At 42.9% G+C, this 22,894-nt stretch overlaps 2 protein-coding genes across 4 annotated transcripts in view; both read left to right on the top strand.

Annotated features, from left to right (window-relative positions):
• The first annotated feature begins 473 nt into the window (after positions 1-473).
• Positions 474-8,746, top strand: LOC129825722 (basic leucine zipper transcriptional factor ATF-like). The gene is made up of 3 exons (XM_055885903.1): positions 474-717; positions 1,731-1,835; positions 8,053-8,746. Exons 1-3 carry the CDS (start codon positions 649-651, stop codon positions 8,293-8,295), a joined length of 417 nt encoding a protein of 138 aa, XP_055741878.1. The 5' UTR covers positions 474-648; the 3' UTR covers positions 8,296-8,746.
• Positions 8,747-17,179: 8,433 nt separating this feature from the next.
• LOC129825564 (feline leukemia virus subgroup C receptor-related protein 2-like) overlaps positions 17,180-22,894 on the top strand; it is a 57,480-nt gene continuing 51,765 nt past the window's right edge. For 2 of the 3 annotated variants that reach the window (XR_008754908.1, XM_055885748.1), the window contains exon 1: positions 17,180-18,323. Coding sequence is in view for 2 of the 3 variants with exons in the window: in XM_055885748.1 (XP_055741723.1) it covers positions 17,718-18,323 (606 nt within the window). In the remaining variant the exon portion in view is untranslated. The remainder of the gene's footprint in view (positions 18,324-22,894) is intronic. The other variant, XM_055885749.1, reaches the window with a different exon arrangement.

Here is a 22,894-nt window from a genome sequence, read left to right as displayed (position 1 = left end):
TGTGTGTGTGTGTGTGTGTGTGTGTGTGTGTGTGTGTGTGTGTGAAATAGAGAGAGCGGAAGGAAGGAAGGAGGGAGGGCAGGCGGGATAGAGAGGTCAAGAGAGAGAGAGAGGGAGAGAGAGAGGAAGGAAGGAAGGAAGGAAGAGAGAGAGAGAGGTGTATATATATATATAGAGAGAGAGAGGTAGAGAGAGAGAGAGGTAGAGAGAGAGAGAGAGGTAGAGAGAGAGAGAGAGAGAGAGAGAGAGAGAGAGAGAGAGGTAGAGAGAGACAGGTATAGAGAGAGAGAGGTAGAGAGAGAGAGAGGTAGAGAGAGAGAGAGAGGTAGAGAGAGAGAGAGAGGTAGAGAGAGAGAGAGAGAGAGAGAGAGGTATAGAGAGAGAGAGGTAGAGAGAGAGAGAGGTAGAGAGAGAGAGAGAGAGGTAGAGAGAGAGAGGTAGAGAGAGAGTGTGAGAATAGAGGAGTGAGAGAGAGAAGTTCTTTCTCATTAAGCGACCAACCAAGTTCAGCTTAGCACTCTCTGCTGAACACACACACTTTGCCGAACACACACACTCTGCCGAACACACACACAGCGACACACACACACACACAAATAAAAAGCAGAAGTGGAGAGAGGCACAGGGTTTGGCGCAACGTGGTTGGCTATGGCTCACGGCTTTGACAGCAATGACTCCAGTTACACTAAGTCTCCTTCGCCAACGGGCAGCAGGCGGGTAAGGACAACCGTTTCTCTATTTACTACCTTCTCTCTCTTTGTCGCATTTATTTAGTTATGAAGTGTAATCATTGGGATGTGGGGGCATTGTAATCACGTTTTCAGTTACATATTGTCGGGGAGTAGTCATCACAATCGTACTCTATCATATGCTCTGTATGGGGTTATCCCTCTTCTTGTCTTTAAATCGGGTCACTTTCAACTCTCGTCTCTCAATGGCTTGTTAAATGACATGCTTTGGCGGGTCTGGATGTTCTTTTATGACTGGGCATCCAGGACGTCTTTCTTACGTAGTATTTTGCTTTAGATTGAAATGTAGAATCACGTAGCAATGTAGAATCGTGTACACATTTAGAATCATGTACACATTTAGAATCATGTACACATTTAGAATCGTGTACACATTTAGAATCATGTACACATTTAGAATCATGTACACATTTAGAATCATGTACACATTTAGAATCATGTACACATTTAGAATCATGTACACATTTAGAATGATGTACACATTTAGAATGATGTACACATTTAGAATCATGTACAAATGTAGAATCATACATGACAACAATGAGGAGTTTCCTTGACGACAGTTGTTTGTAAATTCAGGTGTGTTCTGGGCATCAAGGCCGTTCGATGAAGGGATGAGCTGATAGACTTAACATTGCAATATTGCACCAGCGGGGGAAGGGTTGAGTCGGGGTGGGTTGGGTCGGGTTGGGTTGGTCTCAGATCACGCCTTGTTTCATGTCCTGAATACTTCAGTTCTCATGGTATCAGAATAACTCAGCTATGTAGAAATGCTGCATCGGGTCAAGTCATGCACCAAAGAGATGTCTCAATCCTAGAACTGTCTAAACATTGTTCTGCATGGTTATACATTTTCAATCTACAATATCTACTGTATACTGGAATTAACCCTGATACTCCACCCATTTAGTGTAAGTTAGTTAGGGTGAGCGACAGTTAGCGTCCTGACAGGAAGATGACTGGCCTCGTATCTCTCCCCAGGGCTCCTCAGACAACATCAAGAAGGTAATGAGAAGAGAGAAGAACCGTATCGCTGCCCAGAAGAGCAGGATGAGACAGACCCAGAAGGCAGACAGTCTACACCTGGTGAGGATGACTACCCACAATGCAACACACTGAGGCGTGCACCATGTCTGGCTATGAGTTGGGATGACTATCCACCAGGCCAAATGTGTGGCACCATATCCAAGTACGACTGGACTTGTCAAACTAGCAGTGAGTCGGTTGTGGCCTGAATAAAATGAATACACAGTCCACACATGCAGTGTTCCCAAAACCTGCATGGTGAAGTTGCAAACTTTGTCAGGGTCACCCCAAAAGCCGATTTATAACCTCTAAAAGTCTAGCCTGGTCCCAGACCAGTTGTCTCCTTCTGTAGCCTGGTCCCAGACCAGTTGTCTCCTTCTGTAGCCTGGTCCCAGATCTGTTGTCTCCTCCTATAGACTGGTCCTAGATCTGTTGTCTACTTCTATAGCCTGGTCCTAGATCTGTTGTCTACTTCTATAGCCTGGTCCCAGATCTGTTGTCTCCTATAGACTGGTCCCAGATTTGTTGTCTCCTTTTGTAGCCTGGTCCCAGATCTGTTGTCTCCTTCTATAGCCTTGTCCCAGATCTGTTGTCTCCTCCTATAGACTGGTCCCAGACCAGTTGTCTCCTTCTGTAGCCTGGTCCCAGACCAGTTGTCTCCTTCTGTAGCCTGGTCCCAGATCTGTTGTCTCCTTCTGTAGCCTGATCCCAGATCAGTTGTCTCCTTCTATAGCCTTGTCCCAGATCGGTTGGCTCCTTCTGTAGCCTTGTCCCAGATCTGTTGTCTCCTATAGACTGGTCCCAGATCTGTTGTCTCCTTCTATAGCCTGGTCCCAGATCTGTTGTCTCCTCCTATAGCCTGGTCCCAGATCTGTTGTCTCCTCCTATAGACTGGTCCCAGATCTGTTGTTTCCTTCAATAGCCTGGTCCCAGATCTGTTGTCTCCTTCAATAGCCTGGTCCCAGTTCTGTTGTCTCCTTCTATAGACTGGTCCCAGATCTGTTTGACTGGCACTCAGGCTACTACGGGCATGATAGCACAAACAGACTGGCACTCAGGCTACCACAAGTCAGTAACAGACTACTACATAACCAATCAGACAGCCAGACTGATTATTGATTTATTAGGCCGGGGGAACTAAGTCGCTCTGGATAAGAGCGTCTGCTAAATGACTTAAATGTAATGTAAATGGAACTCAGCAAAGCTTCATGTTCAAGTCCTTCAAATCACAGGGACCATTTCTCCAGTGAACCACTATGATAAGGTTGTAAAGAAAAAGCTGTGTTGTTGGAAATCTGTATTGGTCTGTGTTGGTCTGTGTTGGTCTGTGCTGGTCGGTGTTGGTCTCTGTTGGTCAGTGTTGGTCAGTGTTGGTCGGTGTTGGTTGGTGTTGGTCAGTGTTGGTCAGTGTTGGTCAGTGTTGGTCAGTGTTGGTCAGTGTTGGTCAGTGTTGGTCAGTGTTGGTCTGTGTTGGTCAGTGTTGGTCTGTGTTGGTCGGTGTTGGTCGGTGTTGGTCGGTGTTGGTCAGTGTTGGTCAGTGTTGGTCTGTGTTGGTCAGTGTTGGTCAGTGTTGGTCAGTGTTGGTCAGTGTTGGTCTGTGTTGGTCAGTGTTGGTCTGTGTTGGTCGGTGTTGGTCGGTGTTGGTCGGTGTTGGTCGGTGTTGGTCAGTGTTGGTCAGTGTTGGTCTGTGTTGGTCTGTGTTGGTCGGTGTTGGTCGGTGTTGGTCAGTGTTGGTCAGTGTTGGTCAGTGTTGGTCTGTGTTGGTCTGTGTTGGTCGGTGTTGGTCGGTGTTGGTCGGTGTTGGTCGGTGTTGGTCAGTGTTGGTCAGTGTTGGTCTGTGTTGGTCGGTGTTGGTCAGTGTTGGTCAGTGTTGGTCAGTGTTGGTCGGTGTTGGTCAGTGTTGGTCTGTGTTGGTCAGTGTTGGTCAGTGTTGGTCAGTGTTGGTCTGTGTTGGTCAGTGTTGGTCAGTGTTGGTCTGTATAAGATGGTATTGACAAAGCGCTGATGGACCATGTGGTGATGTGTCATCATGGCTTCTGTTGGGCTCATCACTTAGGGCTCATCCCAAATGGCACCATATTCCCTATATAGTGCACTACTTCTGATTGTGATACATATCAGCCCTGGTGCACTAAATAGAGAATAGGGTGCATTTGGGATACAAACGTGGCCATATCTCTGCCTGTGTGTGTTTGCTGCGGTACTGAGTATTCATTATCACACGTGGGCGTCAGAAACCCACTGACCAGCACTAATGATTATTACACTGAATGTTAATATCAGTTGGTATTAAATGGCACCCTATTCCCTATGTAGTGCACTACTTTTGACCAGGGCTCTGCTCAAAAGTAGTGCACTTCATAGAGGAATACTGTGTAATTTAGGATGCACGTTAGCAGCAGTAATACAGCAGTAATACAGCAGTAATACAGCAGATTATACAGCAGTAATACAGCAGGTTATACAGCAGGTTATACAGCAGATTATACAGCAGGTTATACAGCAGGTTATACAGCAGGTTATACAGCAGGTTATACAGCAGTAATACAGCAGGTTATACAGCAGGTTATACAGCAGATTATACAGCAGGTTATACAGCAGATTATACAGCAGGTTATACAGCAGGTTATACAGCAGTAATACAGCAGTAATACAGCAGGTTATACAGCAGTAATACAGCAGGTTATACAGCAGGTTATACAGCAGATTATACAGCAGTAATACAGCAGGTTATACAGCAGTAATACAGCAGGTTATACAGCAGATTATACAGCAGATTATACAGCAGGTTATACAGCAGTAATACAGCAGTAATACAGCAGGTTATACAGCAGTAATACAGCAGGTTATACAGCAGGTTATACAGCAGATTATACAGCAGTAATACAGCAGGTTATACAGCAGTAATACAGCAGGTTATACAGCAGATTATACAGCAGGTTATACAGCAGGTTATACAGCAGTAATACAGCAGGTTATACAGCAGATTATACAGCAGTAATACAGCAGGTTATACAGCAGGTTATACAGCAGTAATACAGCAGGTTATACAGCAGGTTATACAGCAGGTTATACAGCAGGTTATACAGCAGTAATACAGCAGGTTATACAGCAGTAATACAGCAGGTTATACAGCAGGTTATACAGCAGTAATACAGCAGGTTATACAGCAGTAATACAGCAGGTTATACAGCAGTAATACAGCAGGTTATACAGCAGGTTATACAGCAGGTTATACAGCAGGTTATACAGCAGGTTATACAGCAGGTTATACAGCAGTAATACAGCAGGTTATACAGCAGGTTATACAGCAGGTTATACAGCAGATTATACAGCAGGTTATACAGCAGATTATACAGCAGGTTATACAGCAGTAATACAGCAGGTTATACAGCAGATTATACAGCAGTAATACAGCAGGTTATACAGCAGGTTATACAGCAGTAATACAGCAGGTTATACAGCAGGTTATACAGCAGGTTATACAGCAGGTTATACAGCAGGTTATACAGCAGGTTATACAGCAGATTATACAGCAGGTTATACAGCAGATTATACAGCAGTAATACAGCAGGTTATGCAGCAGGTTATACAGCAGGTTATACAGCAGGTTATACAGCAGGTTATACAGCAGATTATACAGCAGTAATACAGCAGGTTATACAGCAGGTTATACAGCAGTAATACAGCAGGTTATACAGCAGGTTATACAGCAGTAATACAGCAGGTTATACAGCAGTAATACAGCAGGTTATACAGCAGTAATACAGCAGGTTATACAGCAGGTTATACAGCAGGTTATACAGCAGTAATACAGCAGGTTATACAGCAGGTTATACAGCAGTAATACAGCAGTAATACAGCAGGTTATACAGCAGGTTATACAGCAGATTATACAGCAGGTTATACAGCAGTAATACAGCAGGTTATACAGCAGGTTATACAGCAGTAATACAGCAGGTTATACAGCAGGTTATACAGCAGTAATACAGCAGGTTATACAGCAGGTTATACAGCAGGTTATACAGCAGGTTATACAGCAGGTTATACAGCACGTTATACAGCACGTTTTACAGCAGTAATACAGCAGGTTATACAGCACGTTTTACAGCAGTAATACAGCAGAAATACAGCACGTTTTACAGCAGTAATACAGCAGAAATACAGCAGGTTATACAGCAGTAATACAGCAGTAATTCAGCACGTGACTGAAGATATTTCAGGTAATAGTCAAAGTGAAAAGCACACAATCACTTTCAATTCAACGTCTCTTTCTGTTCATTGACTGGCTAGCTTTTAGTCATTGACTTTCACTTCTGTCGCTTGGCAGAGTCTAGTAAAGAACACCTATTTCCGTTTGTAGAAGCTACAAATACATTTAGTCTTAGCGGTTAGTGTTGCTGAAGAGTAGAGTTTATCAATGGGACACCGTGCAGTTCTGAAGAGAGTCGAGTTTATCAATGGGATACCGTGCAGTTCTGCTGAGGATGCTTTCTTCATAAGGTCTATGGTGTCAAAATGAAAATCAATGTATTTAGAGCTGCCAGAAGACACCTCAAACTCTTCAGAATTTTTTTTCAGTTGGTTTAGAAAGACAATTTTGTTAATCTACAATTCGACATTGTATTTTTTTCTCTGTTGTCTTTTTCCTCTGAGGTCCTCAGGTACGTTTGTAAATGTTCCATTACAGTGTGGGCCTGCACAGGGCCAGATGATCAGGCCTGTCAGACATGAGCTCTGCGTGTTCGTGGGACGACCATGGCCTTTTACTCCCAGAGATGTGGGAAACAAAACAAGTTAGACAGAAAAGGTTCCACTGTGTTCCTCTAAAGGTCGAGACAGGGCCAGGGTTAGAGGAGAGAAGATAGAGAGTGTTGCGCAGTGTGGCCTTCCTGTCAGAGACAGGCCTGGGTAAACCCCAGGGCTCACGTCACTTAGGCCAACAACCCACTGACACGGGTCCTTTACCAGAAATGACAGCCGTTCTCTCCCCTACTGCCCACGGTTTACTACTAAACCTCATTTACACAGGAGAGAGTGAGAGAGAGAGAGAGCGAGACAGACTACTACTCAGGAAACAGGAAACGTGTCACAGCGAGGGAAAATTCAACTTCCTGTTTATCAAACGAGTTGAAGAACTCATAAAACCACAAAATATGCTGAGCCTAACACGCTCTGCAAGGAGGCCTGTGCTGAGCCATCATTGGTCCATCCTCCCTAATACGCTCTGCGAGGAAACCAGAGCTGGTGAATAAGCAGTCTCACAGAACTAGACCAGTTGGTTTACATAGAATAATGACATAGACTGGATCTACCAACCACCACCACAGCACCACCACCCACATACTGGGTTTTTCACAAAGGTCATTGACTCTGAAATCTGATCTGATTGAGTTCAGAAGAACGACGCCTTGCTGCACAAAAAAAGACGAGAAGATTATTTTTCCCACCAAAGCTGTAGTTAGAGAGACTGATGATGCCTTGGTTTTTTTTTTTAAACGATGGCCTGAGTTGTAACCCGGGCAACCCATGGTCGAACCATACAGGTCATTGGTATTCAGCATAGCAGGGCCACAAAACAGTTGCATTGTGTACTTTCGCTGTACAGAGAAGAATTCATACTGAAATTTCAGTTGCGACCATTTGATTATGAGGTCATTAGCTCCTTTCATTTATTTATTCAAGTTTGACTGATTCCAAAGAAGAAATGGGCCTTCCCTGAGTCTAATTCCTCTGCAGGTTTCTTCCTTGCTACTGTGCTGCAGCTTGCTAATTGGGGTCTAGGCTGGGTTACTGTAAAGCAGGCTGGGTTACTGTAAAGCAGGCTGGGTTACTGTAAAACAGGCTGAGTTACTGTAAAGCAGGCTGGGTTACTGTAAAGCTGGCTGGGTTACTGTAAAGCAGGCTGGGTTACTGTAAAGCAGGCTGGGTTACTGTAAAGCAGGCTGGGTTACTCTAAAGCAGGCTGGGTTACTGTAAAGCAGGCTGAGTTACTGTAAAGCAGGCTGGGTTACTGTAAAGCAGGCTGGGTTACTGTAAAGCAGGCTGGGTTACTCTAAAGCAGGCTGGGTTACTGTAAAGCAGGCTGGGTTACTGTAAAGCAGGCTGGGTTACTCTAAAGCAGGCTGGGCTACTGTAAAGCAGGCTGAGTTACTGTAAAGCAGGCTGGGTTACTGTAAAGCAGGCTGGGTTACTGTAAAGCACTTTGCAATTCCTAGTGATGTAAAAGGTCCTTTATACGTTCATTTCATTGACTGATTGGTTCTTGTTGCTTCAGGAGAGTGAGAACCTGGAGAAGGAGAACGCGGCTCTGAGGAAGGAGGTGAAGAAACTCAAAGAAGAGGCCAAGTATCTCTCCTCTGTCCTGACTACCCATGAGCCTCTCTGCACTGGCCTGCCCCCCCAGATGACCCCTGACCTCATCTACTCCCCCCATCATCACTCCGTCTCCCCCCACCATCACGGGAGCAACGTCTTCCACCACCAGCACAGCATCGCTGTGTCGCACTACCAGCACTGATCACCACCGGCCACCAGGGGGTGCTGAAGAGAAACTGGAGAGGTTTACTGACCTTGATAAAGTGGGTGAAGAGAGCCACTTGAACTAGCCTCGCTAAACCAGGTCAGCCTGGTTTAAAGAGGCGACACTTGAACAGGATGAAGTTAATGAATGGTTTCTTTGTTTCAACGGAACAGGCAGCACTCATGAATGATGTCTTTGCATCAGATCAACAATTTTCTGATATTTAAAAGATGACAAAGGCTTCTTTTACACAGGCAGCCAAATTCTGATCTTTTGCCCAATTATTGTCAAAATGTCTGATAGGTAAAAAAAAAAAAAAATTATGACAAAAGAATTGTGTAAAAAAGCACATAGATGGTAATTTCACATTTATGACTCGACCATAGAATCAATGCCTCGACTATGCCAATAGTCCACATCTACAGGACATAAAACCAGCACGATTGAATGATTTTTTATTGTACTATTGAGATTTACACAACAATGAAATTATTCCGTTTTTACGTTTCACGTAATTTATATAGGCCTATTACAACGTTTTGACGCTAGGACTGGGACGATACTAGTATTGCAATACTTGTTAGTATTGTGGCAAGGGAACAAAACACAAAGCAGATGTAACTTCTTTAGTAAAACAGCCTGGAAACAACCCTCATTATGTTATCATCCAGAGTCACATATAGTTATTTTCCAGGCTATATCACAACATATATACAGCAGGTTTAGAACCAGGCTATATCACAACATATATACAGCAGGTTTAGAACCAGGCTATATCACAACATATATACAGCAGGTTTAGTACCAGGCTATATCACAACATATATACAGCAGGTTTAGGACCAGGCTATTTCACAACATATATACAGCAGGTTTAGGACCAGGCTATATCACAACATATATACAGCAGGTTTAGGACCAGGCTATATCACAACATATATACAGCAGGTTTAGGACCAGGCTATATCACAACATATATACAGCAGGTTTAGTACCAGGCTATATCACAACATATATACAGCAGGTTTAGGACCAGGCTATATCACAACATATATACAGCAGGTTTAGGACCAGGCTATATCACAACATATATACAGCAGGTTTAGTACGAGGCTATATCACAACATATATACAGCAGGTTTAGTACCAGGCTATATTACAACATGTATACAGCAGGTTTAGGACCAGGCTATATCACAACATATATACAGCAGGTTTAGTACCAGGCTATATCACAACATATATACAGCAGGTTTAGTACCAGGCTATATCACAACATATATACAGCAGGTTTAGTACCAGGCTATATTACAACATGTATACAGCAGGTTTAGTACCAGGCTATATCACAACATGTGTTACATACAGCAGGTTTAGTACCAGGCTATATCACAACATGTGTTACGTACAGCAGGTTTAGGACCAGGCTATATCACAACATGTGTTACATACAGCAGGTTTAGGACCAGGCTATATCACAACATGTGTTACATACAGCAGGTTTAGTACCAGGCTATATAGCAACATGTGTTACATACAGCAGGTTTAGTACCAGGCTATATCACAACATGTATACAGCAGGTTTAGGACCAGGCTATATCACAACATGTGTTACGTACAGCAGGTTTAGTACCAGGCTATATCACAACATGTGTTACGTACAGCAGGTTTAGTACCAGGCTATATCACAACATATATACAGCAGGTTTAGGACCAGGCTATATCACAACATATATACAGCAGGTTTAGTACCAGGCTATATCACAACATGTGTTATATACAGCAGGTTTAGTACCAGGCTATATCACAACATACATACAGCAGGTTTAGGACCAGGCTATATCACAACATATATACAGCAGGTTTAGGACCAGGCTATATCACAACATATATACAGCAGGTTTAGAACCAGGCTATATCACAACATGTGTTATATACAGCAGGTTTAGGACCAGGCTATATCACAACATGTGTTACGTACAGCAGGTTTAGGACCAGGCTATATCACAACATGTGTTACATACAGCAGGTTTAGGACCAGGCTATATCACAACATATATACAGCAGGTTTAGGACCAGGCTATATCACAACATATATACAGCAGGTTTAGGACCAGGCTATATCACAACATATATACAGCAGGTTTAGGACCAGGCTATATCACAACATGTGTTACATACAGCAGGTTTAGGACCAGGCTATATCACAACATATATACAGCAGGTTTAGGACCAGGCTATATCACAACATGTGTTACGTACAGCAGGTTTAGGACCAGGCTATATCACAACATATATACAGCAGGTTTAGGACCAGGCTATATCACAACATATATACAGCAGGTTTAGGACCAGGCTATATCACAACATGTGTTACATACAGCAGGTTTAGTACCAGGCTATATCACAACATATATACAGCAGGTTTAGTACCAGGCTATATCACAACATATATACAGCAGGTTTAGGACCAGGCTATATCACAACATGTGTTACATACAGCAGGTTTAGGACCAGGCTATATCACAACATGTGTTACATACAGCAGGTTTAGGACCAGGCTATATCACAACATGTGTTACATACAGCAGGTTTAGGACCAGGCTATATCACAACATATATACAGCAGGTTTAGGACCAGGCTATATCACAACATGTGTTACATACAGCAGGTTTAGTACCAGGCTATATCACAACATGTGTTACATACAGCAGGTTTAGGACCAGGCTATATCACAACATATATACAGCAGGTTTAGTACCAGGCTATATCACAACATGTGTTACATACAGCAGGTTTAGGACCAGGCTATATCACAACATGTGTTACGTACAGCAGGTTTAGGACCAGGCTATATCACAACATGTGTTACATACAGCAGGTTTAGGACCAGGCTATATCACAACATATATACAGCAGGTTTAGTACCAGGCTATATCACAACATATATAGAGCAGGTTTAGGACCAGGCTATATCACAACATGTGTTACATACAGCAGGTTTAGGACCAGGCTATATCACAACATATATACAGCAGGTTTAGGACCAGGCTATATCACAACATATAAACAGCAGGTTTAGGACCAGGCTATATCACAACATGTGTTACATACAGCAGGTTTAGGACCAGGCTATATCACAACATATATACAGCAGGTTTAGTACCAGGCTATATCACAACATGTGTTACATACAGCAGGTTTAGTACCAGGCTATATCACAACATATATACAGCAGGTTTAGGACCAGGCTATATCACAACATATATACAGCAGGTTTAGGACCAGGCTATATCACAACATATATACAGCAGGTTTAGGACCAGGCTATATCACAACATATATACAGCAGGTTTAGTACCAGGCTATATCACAACATGTGTTACATACAGCAGGTTTAGGACCAGGCTATATCACAACATGTGTTACATACAGCAGGTTTAGGACCAGGCTATATCACAACGTATTACATACAGCAGGTTTAGGACCAGGCTATATCACAACATATATACAGCAGGTTTAGGACCAGGCTATATCACAACATATATACAGCAGGTTTAGGACCAGGCTATATCACAACATGTGTTACATACAGCAGGTTTAGTACCAGGCTATATCACAACATGTGTTACATACAGCAGGTTTAGGACCAGGCTATATCACAACATGTGTTACATACAGCAGGTTTAGGACCAGGCTATATCACAACGTATTACATACAGCAGGTTTAGGACCAGGCTATATCACAACATATATACAGCAGGTTTAGGACCAGGCTATATCACAACATATATACAGCAGGTTTAGGACCAGGCTATATCACAACATGTGTTACATACAGCAGGTTTAGTACCAGGCTATATCACAACATGTGTTACATACAGCAGGTTTAGGACCAGGCTATATCACAACATATATACAGCAGGTTTTTAAAGGACCAAATAATCTGATCTGGTTCGTGTTTTCCTTTTTTGCCATAGAAACAAATATCGCAATACTGGTATCATCCCAGCCTTTAGGTTTTTTTGTGTACATTTCTCACGTTCAGGACTACCACTATTGCATATGACTGATTGGAACATTGGAAAATTGCTTTGGATTACTCAATGATGTGTACATTATTTTACTGTCTTCTCACGAAACAGCTGCTTTTCTAGTCTGATTTGAATACATGTACATTCTGCCTAAAAGTGAAACAGTTTGAAAAATAACTTTGTTAACTCAAGAGTCTACATTCGAATCATCTTGAATTCTTTTTTTCTATTATTTAATGGTCACAAGGTGGAGTCGTGTACCTATAAGTAATTAAGGGTAAGCCTTGTTAAGGTACAGTATGCATTGTATGCTCTGATGTAGATGATTATCTTATAGACTGGCACTGAGACAGGACATAATAAAGGTGAAATAAATAAATAAATAAAATAAATACATGGTTTAGTTTACAATCAGTAGTATAGTGCTTGTACTTTTTTGAATGAATTTCTTTGAATGTTGTATTAAAAAATATATATTTTTAAATGTTGTCTTACTGTACATTTAAAAATAAAGATAGAAACTTAGAAATTGTTTTGAAATGCAAAATAGTGCATTTTTGGGGTGGAAGCAATGTTTTCGTCCCTGAGCAAATATCAGGTCTGCTGAGGGCAAACATGAACATTGTGAAAATTCTGTGCAACTTCCAGCGTGCCTTCACTGTGAACACTGAGGCTGTATCCGCTTTTAGTTACAGTTTTACTGTGAACACTGAGGCTGTACCTGCTTTAAGTTACAGTTTTACTGTGAACACTGAGGCTGTATCCGCTTTTAGTTACAGTTTTACTGTGAACACTGAGGCTGTATCCGCTTTTAAGTTAGAGTTATAACAGTGAACACTGAGGCTGTAGCTGCTTTAAGTTACAGTTTACTGTGAACACTGAGGCTGTACCTGCTTTTAGTTACAGTTTTACTGTGAACACTGAGGCTGTAGCCGCTTTAAGTTAGAGTTATAACAGTGAACACTGAGGCTGTAGCTGCTTTAAGTTACAGTTTACTGTGAACACTGAGGCTGTACCTGCTTTTAGTTACAGTTTTACTGTGAACACTGAGGCTGGACCTGCTTTTAGTTACAGTTTTACTGTGAACACTGAGGCTGTAGCCGCTTTAAGTTAGAGTTATAACAGTGAACACTGAGGCTGTAGCTGCTTTAAGTTACAGTTTACTGTGAACACTGAGGCTGTACCTGCTTTTAGTTACAGTTTTACTGTGAACACTGAGGCTGGACCTGCTTTTAGTTACAGTTTTACTGTGAACACTGAGGCTGTAGCCGCTTTAAGTTAGAGTTATAACAGTGAACACTGAGGCTGTAGCTGCTTTAAGTTACAGTTTACTGTGAACACTGAGGCTGTACCCGCTTTAAGTTACAGTTTTACTGTGAACACTGAGGCTGGACCTGCTTTAAGTTACAGTTTTACTGTGAACACTGAGGCTGTAGCTGCTTTAAGTTAGAGTTATAACAGTGGTCAAGTAGGCTACTGTGGCTATTTGATCACAATGTAGCCCTACCAGAGTGGCCTACCATCGAAAAACAATGGAGAAAATGCATCCCATAACATTTTAACATGGAAATAGCTGTTCTATCATTCAGCCTACAGTAGCAGCCAATGTGTGGTGTTCAATGCAGGCCTACATTCCACGAGACTTCTGAGAGAAAATAACATGCAGGGCTTGACATGAACCTGTTTATCCATTTGTCCTTCAGACAAGGAGGTGACTGAAAACATTGTGTTGTTTGATACAAGAAACCTCTTTACAAAATATAATACATTATTATTCCCATACTATTAATACAGAGAATCAGACCAATTATGCTACCCTCTGCCTATTGGCTACTAAGCTTATTCAAGCCTGTCTTAAAATACAACACTGCCCCTTTAAGACCCCCCCCAAAAATCTGTTTATCTGACTTATTTTTCAAAGATGTCTAGAAATGTACACGTAATGTGCTCTTGTAGGAAGCAATCACTCCCCTATTGCTGACTACACATTATATATAACTGGGCTAATAACTCACTAACTAGCAAAGAATATGAACACAATGTGCCCACGTGGCTGCATGCAGCTCTCGCTTTGATCTCAAAACAAATGCATCATAAGGCTCCCGAGTGGCACGGTGGTCTAAGGCACTGCATCTCAGTGGTAGAGGCATCACTACAGACCCTGGTTCGATCGCGGGCTGTATCACAAACGGCTGTGATCGGGAGTCCCATAGGGCGGTGCAGAATTGGCCCAGTGTTGTCCGGGTTAGGCGAGGGTTTGACCAGGGTAGGCGAGGGTTTGACCAGGGTAGGCGAGGGTTTGATCAGGGTAGGCGAGGGTTTTACCAGGGTAGGCGAGGGTTTGACCAGGGTAGGCGAGGGTTTGACCAGGGTAGGCGAGGGTTTGACCAGGGTAGGCGAGGGTTTGACCAGGGTAGGCGAGGGTTTGACCAGGGTAGGCGAGGGTTTTACCAGGGTAGGCGAGGGTTTGACCAGGGTAGGCGAGGGTTTGACCAGGGTAGGCGAGGGTTTGACCAGGGTAGGCGAGGGTTTGACCAGGGTAGGCGAGGGTTTGATCAGGGTAGGCGGGGGTTTGACCAGGGTAGGCGAGGGTTTAACCAGAGAAGGGGAGGGTGGGCCGTCATTCTATAATAAGAATTTGTTCTTAACTGATTTGCCTGGTTAAATTAAAAATAAATAAAACAAATCTACTTATGATCACAGCTGTAAACACAATCCAGTTCAAAGTATACGACACAGATCCATAAATGGCAATAGTTTATTTGCATATAGGCCTACTGCAGCTCTGATTGGCTATGCCCATTGGTGGGAAAAAGTAGCCAATTGTCATATTTGAGTAAAAGTAAAGATACTGTAATAGAAAATGACTCAAGTAAAAAGGAAAGTCACCCAGTAAAATACTACTTGAGTAAAAATCCCAAAGTATTGGGTTTAAAATCAACTTAAGTACCAAAGTAAATGTCAGCAAATTGTACATTTGTAAAAAGTAAATTGTTAAAATATACGTAGGTATCAAAGTAAAAGTATAAAAAATGTCAAATTCCTTAATCAAACCATATGGCACCATTTTCTATTTTTTTAAATGTACCGATAGCCAGGGGAACACTCCAACACTCAGACATCATTTACAGATAGTCAGGGCACACTCCAACACTCAGACATCATTACAGATAGCCAGGGGCACGCTCCAACACTCAGACATCATTTACAGATAGCCAGGGGAACACTCCAACACTCAGACATCATTTACAGATAGCCAGGGGCCCACTCCAACACTCAGACATCATTTACAGATAGCCAGGGGAACACTCCAACACTCAGACATCATTTACAGATAGCCAGGGGAACACTCCAACACTCAGACATCATTTACAGATAGCCAGGGGCCCACTCCAACACTCAGACATCATTTACAGATAGCCAGGGGCACGCTCCAACACTCAGACATCATTTACCGACAGTCAGGGGCCCACTCCAACACTCAGACATCATTTACCGATAGTCAGGGGCCCACTCCAACACTCAGACATCATTTACAGATAGCCAGGGGCCCACTCCAACACTCAGACATCATTTACAAATGAGGCCAGTGTTTAGTGAGTCCGCCAGATCAGAGGTAGTAGGGTTGACCAGGGATGTTCTCTTGATAAGTGTGTGAATTAGATCATTTTCCTGTCCTGCTAAGCATTCAAAATGTAACGAGTACTTTTTTGTGTCAGGGAAATTGTATGGAGTACATACATTTCTTTAGGAATGTAAGTGAAGTAAAAGTAAAATTTGTCAAAAATATAAATAGTAAAGTAAAGTACAGATACCCCCAAAAATGTGTCACGACTTCTTCCGAAGTCGATGCCTCTCCTTGTTCGGGCGGTGCTCGGCGGTCGACGTCACCGGTCTTCTAGCCATCATTGATCCATTTTTCATTTTCCATTGGTTTTGTCTTGTCTTCTTACACACCTGGTTTCAATCCCATTCATTACCTGTTGTGAATTTAACCCTCTGTTTCCCCTCATGTCTTTGTCAGAGATTGTTTGTTGTTCAGTATTCGTGTTGGTGTGCAACGGGTCCTCGTACACAGTTTGTTTTATTGTATTCATGGTTTTGGAGTTTTTTTATTTTTATTTTTAAGTTATTTAACTACTCCATTCCACCAATTTTGATTCTCCTGCGCCTGACTTCCCTGCGCGCGCACGCACACAACTGTCTATTCCTCACCGGTCTGGAGTATGTGGTGAGACATTCACAATATAATTATATTCCTATACGTTCTGCTTACAACAAAATATCTTGCATGTTTCAGAATGTTGCATTGAACGTGGCTAAAATTGTGTCATTTCGATCACAATTGCCACAGTAAAGGGAAACGTTAATAGTGTTAACTAAACGTGCATCGTGGAAGCTTCATTTTTAGTCGGCAACCACAGTTGGGATGTTCGGTTGCAAAATGTAGCTCCTCCTCCATCGTGCCCAATTTCAACACAGACGGCAGTGAGGGTTCATTGGGTAGTGGGTTGGTTGGACCTACGTGGTGACGTAAGCGGGCGTTTACGTTGGACATGTTCGTTTTGCATGGCCCGGTGGTCCGTCTCAGTGGAGTTTAAACGTTTTAAAAACACAGGTGCCAAATTCATTCCACGGAGGGCCGAGTGTCGGTGGGTTTGCGCTCTTCCCTTGTACTTGAGTGATGAATTAAGGTCCGTAATTAGTAAGGAATTCCTCACACCTGGTGGACTTGGGCTGAAATTGAAAGGGGAAAAACTAAACCTTGCAGCCCATAGGCCAAGCTGTCACGCCTGTTTTAAACCATCCCATTATTGGTCCTTAAGAGAAATCTCCACCCACCCGAGACAGCTGGCCATGTTAAACCAACTGGCCCATTGATACTTCCCTCGACGCTGAACAGAATGACATCTCCATATATTATTTAAAAACAAATGTAGGGCTACATTTGTTGAGTTTGAACTGCTTGTGAAAGTAGGCTACTGTTTTTTTTTTGTGTCAATTTCAGCACAACGGGAACAGAAAGTGCCCCTATGCAGGCTACTTGTACATGTAGTCTGAGTGGCTTGTCTAGTTTACCCTTTGCACAGCGAGTTATTTAATAGTTGTTTAGCGAACTGAAACTTCACATTTTCTTCTCAGGGAATGCCTTTGCTTTAAACTACTTTGTTTGCTAACGTGGCATCAAATAGAAAGTGGTGTCGGTTGTAGTTTCTGATTGGTGAACTTCGAGAGGTGGTGTAGCTGGTTTGGCTTGTGTACTAGAGTACTGTCAAAAGATCTGGAGCTGTCGCATAGCCAGGCTGGTCCGAACTCTCACTAAAATGTAAGAGGCATACGTGTCTGTATTGTATTCACCTGCCCGTCCTTAATTAAACTTCAACATGAGTGGCGAAAATGAAAAACCCGCCTTGGTTTATGGCGAAATCAACGACAATCAAAATGTGTTAGATCTGGAAAAAATTACAATTATGAAGTATGCCGTTGACAGCGAGGACGTGCGCATGGAGCACAAGATACGACTCCAGAACAGCGACGATACAAACCAAACCATCAAACTATACAAGCGGCGATGGTTCATCGTGTTGCTGTTCAGCTCGTATTCTCTCTGTAACTCGTTCCAATGGATCCAGTACGGAATTATCAACAACATTTTCATGAAGTTCTACGGGGTAGATTCTTTCACTATAGATTGGATGTCTATGATATACATGTTGACTTACATTCCCTTCATATTCCCGGTCACCTGGTTACTGGATAAGAAGGGGCTCCGTGTCATTGCGCTGGTTGCTACAGCCATGAATTGCGCGGGGACTTGGATCAAAGTGACCAGTGTGAGACCCGACCTGTTCGCGGTCACCATGTTCGGACAGTTCTGCTGCTCCTTTGCGCAGGTGTTTATCCTCGGGATGCCGTCGAAGATCGCCTCGGTGTGGTTCGGATCGGAGGAGGTGTCCACCGCTTGCTCCATCGGGGTCTTCGGAAACCAGGTATGTTATGTTGTCTAAGGTCCAATATATTCAAAAGTAATTGCAGATGTAGCTATTTGTTTATGTTGTCAGTCATTTTGCACTTTTAATGAATGATAAGTCACTTATCGGAATGTTAAAGATTACTCCACCCATGTGTCCATTTGGCCCAGTTGGGAATTGCGCAATGACGCAAGATTCTCAAGCCACCGCTGGCCTATATTGGCCAGTTGGTAATCTCGCATCCTCTGCCCTCAAAGGTGAAAGGTCAATGTCATCACGTACATATTCATTTGTTCCACTGACGAGACTGAGAGAACAGTGTACAGTGTGAGTCTAGTCACAAGTTCAAGCCACCATGGATAATCTCTTTATCTCTGGGCCTGAAAGGTGAACGTCACAGGTACAGATGTATTTGTCCCACTGACCAACTGGCCTGGCTTGAGAGATCAATGTATAGGGTTATCTATACCATAGCATAATCACAGGACATAAGCCCTCAGGGCACCATAACAATTTCAATGGAAGTGGGAAACTAAACATTTCCATTTACAACTCTCAAGTCCAATGACCATTTGCCAAGTAAGGTTCCTGTGTTGTTGAAGTTCTAAGTTTGGACGTCACGCTTGCTTCTTCATTCCGTGCTGTGTTTGAGATCCATAGGTGCTGAATAAGGGATTCTCATATCTCTTTATAACGCACGTGCGGGTACACTCAAAGTAGCACTGGAGTGAGAGACTCACAAAGCTGTGTGAGGAAGACGAGACGTTTCTGAGGACCAGTCAAAAAAACATGGGCCTTAGAGACAATCCTTAGTCTTAACCTTCTTGTTACAGGGAAGTCGACATCTCAGCGTAACACTTCTAAAGGATATGAATCTACAGTAGGCCTATTTACATGTTTAAAAAAAATATATAACCTGACATTATGTTACAGCGACGTTGACACTTCATATTTCAGCCTTGCTGTACAAGGCCCCGTATAGGGTGGCGCAGTGGTCTAGGGCAGTGCTAGCTGCGCCACCAGAGTCTCTGGGTTCGCGCCCAGGCTCTGTCGCAACCGGGAGGTCCGTGGGGCGACGCCCAATTGGCATAGCGTCGTCCGGGTTAGGGAGGGTTTGGCCGGTAGGGGTATCCTTGTCTCAGTATGTAAAATGTAATAAAATGTATGCACTCTACTGTAAGTCGCTCTGGATAAGAGCGTCTGCTAAATGACTAATGTAAATGTATAGAGGCCATATACCTTGCCTTCGGAAAGTATTCGTACCCCTTGACTTTTCCGCATTGTTACGTTACAGCCTTATCCTTAAATTGCTGGGGATTCGTAAAAAATAAATAAATATCTAGCACAATACCCCATAATGACAAAGCGAAAATAGTAAAAAGAATCACAAATCTAAAAGAAATGACCTTATTTTTATAAGTATTCAGACCCTTTGCTATGAGACATGAAATTGAGCTCAGGTGCATCCTGTTTCCATGGATCATCCTTGAGATGTTTCTACAACTTAGTTGGAGTCCACCTGTGGTAAATTAAATTGATTGCTCATGATTTGGAAAGGCACACACCTGTCTATATAAGGTCCCACAGTTGACAGTGCATGTCAGAGCAAAGACCAAGCCATGAGGTTGAAGGAATTGTCCGTAGAGCTCCAAGACAGGATTGTGTCGAGGCACAGATCTGGAGAAGGGTACCAAAACATGTCTGCAGCATTGAACACCATGGCATCCAATCCATAATTCTTAAATGGAAGAAGTTTGGAACCACCAAGACTCTTCCTAGAGCTGGCTGCCTAGCCAAACTGAGCAATCTGGGGAGAAGGTCACCTCCCTGACCAAGGCCCAAGAACCTGATGGTCACTCTGACTGAGCTCCAGAGTTCCTTTGTGGACATGGGAGAACCTTCCATAAGGGCAACCATCTCTGCAGCACTCCACCAATCAGGCCTTTATGGTAGGGTGGCCAGATGGAAGCCACTCCCTCCAAAATCACCCGACCTCAACCCAATTGAGATGGTTTGGGATGAGATGGACCGCAGAATGAAGGAAAAGCAGCCAACCAGTGCTCAGCACATATGGGAACTCCTTCAAGACTGTTGGAAAAGCATTCCTCATGAAGCTGGTTGAGAGAATGCCAAGAGTATGCAAACCTGTCAAGGCAAAGAGTGGCTATTTTTGAAGAATCTCAAATATAAAATATAATTTGAGTTAACACTTATGTAATCATGTAGTAACCAAATGTTATTTCATAGTTTTGAAGTCTTAACTATTCTTATTATAAAACCCTTGAATGAGTAGGTGTCTAAACTTTTTACTGTGTTATTTATATAAATACACAATCTGGCTAAAACCCAGATGAGAGCGTAGTACTTTTTCACAGTTGCGTTTCTCTAAGGAAGTGTACACCAGTGTAGACTGTTATTCAGCTAATATGGTAATATGTTAGGCAAATGGACTGGAACACCAGCTATAGCTAACTACTGAGTTGTTGCACATTAACAGAGTTGTCTTAATTCATCACATGTTGTCTTGAAACACAGAGTAATTTAACCTCTGACCTCTAGCTGGTGTTCATGGAGACTTTGCTTCTTCTCACGTCAGTTTGTTATTTTCATAAGTATTGTTTTGGTTTTCCTTTACTTATTCCTAGTTAGTGATAACACTCATTTTCAGGCCCACAAATTAACTTTGAGACTGGTAATTAAATAATGAGACGGGTTTTCTCTTATTTCACGTTATCCCATTGTTACCATGCAACAAGGTGTCTCAGAAGTGTCGGTGCCTTTTCCAAATAAGGAAGTGTAAAAAAATAAATAAAAAATAAATAAATAAATAATAACCAGGACACTGCATTCTCTTAAGTTATCATGAATTAATTCACCACGCACCGCAACAAGTAACCTCAGATCAAGTTCTTTCCCTATTTAAAAAAATATATACAATAAAGTTTACATATCCTTTGACGGCTAAGTTATTCAGCCAGTATGGAAATGTATTAACCAAATGGGGTGAATCACTGAGGCCCAACTGTTCATGTGAAACTACTCAGAGTTGTCTTAGTTTAGCTGAAAAACATTCCTTACCTCCAGGAGATTTAACGGGGGATTATCTAGCAAAAAATCTACAAGGGTGCATGTGTCAGCATATTGTCTCATAAGTGCTCTGGGGATCTCATCTCGGTACCTAATGGCAGTCAGGCTACCTCTGGCGAGCACATGGAGGGCTGTGCGGCCCCACAAAGAAATGCCACCCCACACCATGACTGACCCACCGCCAAACAGGTCATGCTGGAGGATGTTGCAGGCAGCAGAACGTTCTCCACGGCGTCTCCAGACTCTGTCACGTCTGTCACATGTGCTCAGTGTGAACCTGCTTTCATCTGTGAAGAGCACAGGGCGCCAGTGGCGAATTTGCCAATCTTGGTGTTCTCTGGCAAATGCCAAACGTCCTGCACGGTGTTGGGCTGTAAGCACAACCCCCACCTGTGGACGTCGGGCCCTCATACCACCCTCATGGAGTCTCTTTCTGACCGGTTGAGCAGACGCATGCACATTTGTGGCCTGCTGGAGGTCATTTTGCAGGGCTCTGGCAGTGCTACTCCTTGCACAAAGGCGGAGGTAGCGGTCCTGCTGCTGGGTTGTTGCCCTCCTACGGCCTCCTCCACGTCTCCTGATGTACTGGCCTGTCTCCTGGTAGCGCCTCCATGCTCTGGACACTACGCTGACAGACACAGCAAACCTTCTTGCCACAGCTCGCATTGATGTGCCATCCTGGATGAGCTGCACTACCTGAGCCACTTGTGTGGGTTGTAGACTCCGTCTCATGCTACCACTAGAGTGAGAGCACCGCCAGCATTCAAAAGTGACCAAAACATCAGCCAGGAAGCATAGGAACTGAGAAGTGTTCTGTGGTCACCACCTGCAGAATCACTCCTTTATTTGGGGTGTCTTGCTAATTGCCTATAATTTCCACCTTTTGTCTATTCCATTTGCACAACAGCATGTGAAATTTATTGTCAATCAGTGTTGCTTCCTAAGTGGACAGTTTGATTTCACAGAAGTGTGATTGACTTGGAGTTACATTGTGTTGTTTAAGTGTTCCCTTTATTTTTTTGAGCAGTGTATATACATTGCAATTATTTTCGAATGAGCGGCTGTTCATGTGCGACGGATTAGCACTTCAATTAATATAATTATCAACTGTGTAGTGAATCCATTTAGTCTTTCCCGCTCTTTCTGTCCCACCCCTTTCCATTGTCTACCAAGCGTCATACCAGTTTAGCCCAATAGGGTCTTATCAATACGTTGTTAGTAACCAATATCCACTGTTTATGTATCTGTGGTTAGTTAGTAAGTAAATAATTAAGCCAATTTGTATAGCGGATTCATCATTTAGGCTAGGGTTCGTGCAGATATCCAAAGGTATGCGACGTTCAGTAATGAGAACTGATGAGGGAATATTGATACGTTAATAGAAGACTAATTGTAAATATCTGAGGAGTCAATTCGGAAGTAGACTCTATATACATTTTCCCGTGGTGCCCCAACTCAATTGAAGTTAACGTGATTAAACTAATCATATAATAATAATTACA

This window comes from Salvelinus fontinalis, chromosome 27 (assembly GCF_029448725.1).
Source record: "Salvelinus fontinalis isolate EN_2023a chromosome 27, ASM2944872v1, whole genome shotgun sequence".
NCBI classification, from domain to species: Eukaryota; Metazoa; Chordata; class Actinopteri; order Salmoniformes; family Salmonidae; genus Salvelinus; species Salvelinus fontinalis.
The sequence above is the reverse complement of the archived record's forward strand: the minus strand, read 5'-3'. Positions and strand labels throughout refer to the sequence as shown.

What these genes read in the sequence shown, in the direction of transcription:
- LOC129825722 (XM_055885903.1), top strand. Translation starts at nt 649, where the DNA reads ATGGCTCACGGCTTTGACAGCAATGACTCCAGTTACACTAAGTCTCCT. An exon ending in CGCCAACGGGCAGCAGGCGG is followed by an intron (nt 718 to 1,730) that starts GTAAGGACAACC and finishes ATCTCTCCCCAG; the next exon opens with GGCTCCTCAGACAACATCAA. An exon ending in AGGCAGACAGTCTACACCTG is followed by an intron (nt 1,836 to 8,052) that starts GTGAGGATGACT and finishes TTGTTGCTTCAG; the next exon opens with GAGAGTGAGAACCTGGAGAA.